At 58.5% G+C, this 5,840-nt stretch overlaps 1 protein-coding gene across 1 annotated transcript in view; it reads right to left on the reverse strand.

Moving 5' to 3' along the window:
- Positions 1-5,630, reverse strand: part of LOC104390496 (receptor-type tyrosine-protein phosphatase V-like) — a 34,283-nt gene extending 28,653 nt beyond the window's left edge. Inside the window, exons 1-5 of the mRNA XM_009999634.1 lie at positions 5,489-5,630; positions 4,078-4,347; positions 3,265-3,531; positions 1,225-1,497; positions 30-248 (exon numbers count right to left, since the gene is read on the reverse strand). Coding sequence (XP_009997936.1) covers positions 30-248; positions 1,225-1,497; positions 3,265-3,531; positions 4,078-4,347; positions 5,489-5,630 — 1,171 coding nt within the window. The remainder of the gene's footprint in view (positions 1-29; positions 249-1,224; positions 1,498-3,264; positions 3,532-4,077; positions 4,348-5,488) is intronic.
- Positions 5,631-5,840: the final 210 nt, after the last annotated feature.

Consider the following 5,840-nt stretch of genomic DNA (forward strand, 5'->3'; position numbering starts at 1 on the left):
GACGCGCCGGCGTGAGGACGTGTAGGCACCAGCCACGGTGCTGACTTCAAGGGTGTAGAGGGTGCCAGGATGGAGGCCCTCATAGGTGAAGTTGGTGGCACCTCTGAGCAGTGAGCTGTTCTGCCCAGGGTGCTCTACAGGGCTGAGAGCCAGCAGGTAGCCCTCTCCCATTGCCTCCTCCCAGCTGGCCAGCAGGCTGTAGGGGCTCCCCTGGCTGGACAGACACACACCAGATGGTGCCAGTGGCTCTGCAAGGGACAAGGATGGGACCCTGTCACTGTGGGCAGTGCATTAACAGCCAGACGGCCTTTAAGACACTCTGCAGTGTGTCTCCCCACCAAACTCCAGGGCTGTCACTGCCCCTGGCACCAGGGACTGAGGGAAAGCCTCTCCACACTCTTTGCAGATCCAGTCCCTCCTTCCCAGGAGAGCAGCTCTGGGACAGCACCAACCGTGGCTCCACAAGCCACCTGGGACTGGGCACAGAGACCTGCTGCTCTGTTGGGACCAGGGGGACCATCTGCTGTGAGCAGAGAGAGGGGGAGCAGTCCTGCAGCCTGCCAGACATCGCATCCAGCAGTTACCAGGTAGGAGCTGGTCCTGATCTGTGACTGGCACTACCTGGCACAAGTCTGCCCAGTACCTCTGAGCCCACCCTCACGAGGAACTCTGGGGCAGCAGATTTTGCTGCTCAGACCCTCAGTCCACTACTGGGACCTGGTGCCACAATATCACAGTATCACTCTGGCTGGAAAAGACCTTCAAGATCATGGAGTCCCCCTACCACTACCCCAACTCTGCCACATCCACCACTAAGCCATGTCCCCTGGCACCACATCTGCTTTTTTAGATGTCTACAGGGATGGTGGCTCAACCACCTCCTCAGACAGCCTGGATGACCAAGTCCAACTCCCACCCCAAAACAGGACAACCTCACAGTTCACACCATGTTCCTGAGGGTGTTGCCCAAATGCTTCCTGGATACTTTCAGGCTTGGTGCCATCACTGCTTCCCTGGGGAGCCCATTCCAGTGCTCCACCACCCTCTGGGTGAAGAATCTCTTCCTAATGTCCAAACTCAACCTGCCCCTACACATCTTCCTACCGCAGCCCTGCCAGCCCCACCTCTGCCCCTGTGCACAGTCCCCATCTCACCCGCCTCCCTTGGGGCACCAGCCCCTCCATCCAACGGCCCCGAGAGGCCACACTCAGGCTCCCTGCTCACCCGTCCAGGCCGCGGTGCTGCGGGCTGATGCCCGGTGAGGCCCAGCTACTGCTGTCACCTGGATGCAGTACTGTGTCCCAGGGCTCAGCCCATGGAAGGTGACATGACTGTTGTCTCCATCAACAGAGATGTTCCTTGTGGGAGCATGGTCCTCTCCCTCCTGCAGTGTCACCAGGTAGAAGTCCCTCTCTCCTGCTGGAGTGCTCCAGTGAGCCTGCAAGGAGCTCTGTTCCTCTGCTCTGCTCAGGGTCACGTTGTCAGGGCTCAGGGGGTCTGGAAGGGAAGGGAACAGGATTGTATGAGTCAGGATTATAGGATTCTCTGGACCCCTGAGCCTCGTGCCCCGCTTTCTTATCTGCAAGGTTATGTCCAGCCTTAGATGTACTTTTGCAGCATGCTGTCTCCACCCCCTAGCACAACCATTCCTGGCCTAGCAGAGCCCAGACAAAGCTGGCAGCTCTGCTGGGAAATTCCTGAAAGCCGCCCTCCTTTCCATTCATGTCCCATCATGAGCCTGCTGATATTCCCAGGAACTGGCCTGGACTGAAACCCTGGCTGGGTGCCCTGGCTCATGCGCCTGGCACTGGGGAGCTCTGCTGGGTCAGGTGGGAGCTGCAGGTGCCAGCAGCGAGGACTCAGGCTTCACAGCAGAAAGAAACCAGCGGAGATGTGGAGGTCTCCCAAGAGCCCAGCTGCAGAGTCAGCAAGGAGCAGGGTCCAGCTTCCCAAACTGGCAGGTGGAGCAGGGAAGAGCTGGAGACTTGTGCCTGGTGGCACCCAGCTCCTTCCAGCGTACACAGTGGCTCTGCCCAGGGCAAGGACACGTCACTGGCTACAACAGCCCTGAGATTGCAGCTTGGCACCTCCAAGTGCTCCTCACTGGCAAAGGCCAATGCTTTCTTGGCATTCAGCATGAGACTTGTCCTGGCCAGGAGGCTGGGGCTGCCCTTGCCCCAGCACTCAGATGGAAAAGTGCCACCACATCACGTGGGGCCTGTTCCTGGGTCTCTTCCCTCAGGGAGCTGGGCCAAGCAAAGCAGGCAGCAGAGCCAGCCCCTTGGGGCTGTGCAAGTTTTAACAGCCCCAGTGGGCTCCCAGAAAGGGCCGGCCAGGTGCGGGTGCAGCAGGGCAGGGAGGGATGGCTGTGGAGCTGGGGCTTCCCTGCCCCGGGAAGCAGCTAATCTTAACTGGGGACATGAGTGTCAACAGGTGCCACGGAGGGAAGAGAGACGAGGGGATATTGGTGCAGCTGGAGGAAGTATTTATAGCTGCTTTTTAAAAAACCCCGTATCATTCCTGGGAACATCTGGGAGAGCAAGTCCAGGGCCAGAACTGTGTGCAATGCTACAGACAAGGTCTCAGCAGCAAACCAGGACTGCAGTGGTAGAAATCACCTTTTCTCAGGGACCTTCTCAGCCTGAAGCCAGAAGGTGGAGGAAGCTGGGTTGAATGGTGCAACCAGCTGGTTTGGGAGAGCCACCCTCCATTTCTTGACCTGCTAGAGGCTGGGAGGCTGGATTCCTTTCCTGTGTTGGCACAGCACCCGACACATTAGGCACATCCACCAGGATGAGGATATCAGGTATTACCAAAACAAACCCTTCAAAGCAATCAAAGAGGACCAAAGATTCATTTCCCTAACGAAACCAACCCAGTTACAACACTATCCCCTTGCCCACTGTTGTCTCTGGTGCCCTTGAACAGACCTGAGGTATGTGACAGCCCAGCCCAGCTGCACCAAACATCGGTGGCATGTACTACCCTTCCATCCTCCTCTTCAGGGAGAAGCCACACGCTGATCCCAGTGAACCCCATGGAGAAGCAGGCCAGCACCAGGAGTTCACCTGCCCAGGAGACTCCCTGACCCCACTATCACAGTGCCCCAGAACAGGGTCCTGGAGCAGCTTTGGCCAGGTCCAAGCAGAATTGCCCTCTGTACCCCAGGCTCTGGCAGGACACCTTTGGATTCAGAGGGTAGATCAGAGGCAGGGAAAAAGCCGGGGCCACAGAGGTCCCCCACGCCCTGGCCAACATACTCACATGTCCAAGCAGTGGCATTGGGCCCTGCCACCCTGTAGGGCCCAGCCATGGTGCTCAGCCCCAGCCAGTACGGGGTGCCAGGCTGGAGGTGCTGGAAGGTGAAGCTGGTGAGACCCCTCCTGGCTGACAGGGTGGTGGTCACCGTCCGAGTGAGGAGGTTGTGCAGCGTGAGGTGCAGCCAGGCAGCCCCCATGGCGCTTCCCCAGGAGGCCACGAGGCTGGTGCTGGAGCCAGGGCTGAGCCTCAGCTGGGTGGGGATGGAGGGAGCTGTGGGGACAAGCAGGAGGCAGTGAGGTTCAGTGCTGGGGCTCTCTGGACACCTCCCTCTCTCTCCAGGGCCTCCTATGCCCACGGCTGCTCTCAGTGCTGGCATGAGCACTGAAGACCTGCTGAGGGATGTCCCTCCTGGGTCTCATCCCAGGCGGCCTGAGGAGCTCCTGAGGTCCCTCCATACTGTCATGCTCTCCCAGGCTACAGGGCCAAGAGGGTGGCAGCTTGAGTAATGCAACATTTCTGCAGCTCCCACCAGCCGAGGCATTTTAGCCAGGATCCCCAGACTGCCCTTCTCCCATGGGGACACCAGCCCACAAACCCAAGCGCTGGGTCCAGCAAGGCAGGACTGAAGCATGAGGTTTTCCCCTTTGCCCACAGGGTGGGTGTGGAAAACCCCCAAGGGTTCTCCATCCTACACCAAGTCCCCATCCTGAGCCTGGAGACCCCATCCCCTCTTCCACTAGCATGAGTACTGCACCCTTCCTGCCCTACCCTTGCTCCCACCCCCCCCACTTGGGCAGGGACACCATCACTCCCTACCTGTCCACTGGTGGACACTGCTGCTGGCCTGGCTGGCTCCAGCCAGTGTGCTGACCTTCAGGGCATACTCACTGCCAGCCAGCAGCCCATCCAGCAGGAAGGTGGAGGCGTTGGGCAAGAGGGACACGTTTCTCACCAGTGCCTGGGACTGGCTGTGGTAGAGAGCCAGGTGGTACCTGTCTCGCTGGCCCTGGGCGTGCTCCCAGGACGCCCTCAGCACCCCAGGGGTCCCACTGCTGCTCAGGGTCAGGTTGCGGACGGGTGAGGGACCTGCATTGGACATGGATGGGACATGGCACACAGCATGTTCACTGTTTGCCTGGTGATGCCTGACCTGGCAGGACCCAGGTCCCCAGGCACAGCCCCACCACCTCCCTGCCAGCTCACCAGCTCCCATGGGTTGTGTGGGCTGCACCGTCCCCTGGGGGTCCTGACTCCTGCCTTCCCATGAGTCACACAGTCACAGAGTGATGGGGGTTGGAAGGGACCTCTAAAGATCATCTAGTCCAACCCCCCTGTAGAGTAGGATTACCCACAGTAGATCCCACAGGAACAGATCCAGATGGGTTTGAAATGTCTCCAGAGAAGCAGACCCCACACCCTCTCTGGGCAGCCTGTCACACTGCTGTTACTCTCATAGTAAAGTTTTTTCTTATGTTTAGCTTGAACCTTCTGGGCTTCAGTTCATGGCCATTGCCCCCTTTTCCTGTCATTGGACACTGAAGAAAAGAGTCTGGCCCCATCCTCCTGACACGCCCTTGTAGATACTGATAATATGAGACCTTCCTCAGTCTCCTCCAGCCCCTGCTCCCTGCAGCCATCACTGCTATCTGACACTGGGCCTTCTTCTGGCAAACCTCTTCCCTTGATCTCTACTATCCTTTTCCAGGCTTTCCACCTTCACCTGCACTGATTTACTCCGAAATCTTCTGGAGAGTTGCAGGCAAGGGCTGCTGTCCTTCCCTGGGCTGTGGACTGACCAGCCCTGCCTCTTCCCCAGGCATCGGCATCAGCCAGGGTGGGTGTGCAGGCTTTTGTGGTTTTGTGGAGACTGACAGAGACTTGCCAAAATAATAGAGCAGATGCTACTTTCTTGTAGCTCTTTTGAGACCTCCAGGCAGAACACTATCCAACCCTCAGCTCTCTGCAGCCCACATCATAGGTTAGTCCATCATTAGCTACACTCTTCCAGGACAAGATACAGCAGAAACCCTGCCCGTGCAAGATGCAATGACCCCTTGGCTCTGGGGACCAGGGAAGGACCGTAAAACCTGTGGAAGTGAGGAAAGGCTCAACCTCCCCACGATCTCATGGACACAGACCTGCACTTTGCACCCACCAGAGCAGTGTGACCATCACTGGTAGGAGAACTGAGCCCCTTTGACTCTGTAGCCCCTGGGGAATGCCTTACTTGTCTGTGCTGTGACTGTCTGGCTGGTGGTCTCCATGCAAGCCAGCGTGGCTGTCACCTCGATCTTGTAGCTCGTGCCAGGGGTCAGCCCGTAGAACCAGAAGCTGGTGACATTGGGTCCAGCAGATCCATTCTGCAGCATATTGCCTGGCCCCAGGGAGAAGAGGGCAAGCGAATATCCTATAGCATCCCCCATGGGCTCCTCCCAGGACACAAGCAGGGAGTCCGACCGGCTGTGGTCACTCACGCTGAGGTTCAGGGGGGTCCCTGCAGAGGCAAAGCCAAGACTCTCAGCAGGGAGCTGTGGTGCTGCTGGGTGGCCAGGGGCCAGGGTCCTCAGCCCACCCACCCT

Source organism: Chaetura pelagica, unplaced genomic scaffold, assembly GCF_000747805.2.
Source record: "Chaetura pelagica isolate M959 unplaced genomic scaffold, ChaPel_1.0 scaffold286, whole genome shotgun sequence".
NCBI classification, from domain to species: domain Eukaryota; kingdom Metazoa; phylum Chordata; class Aves; order Apodiformes; family Apodidae; genus Chaetura; species Chaetura pelagica.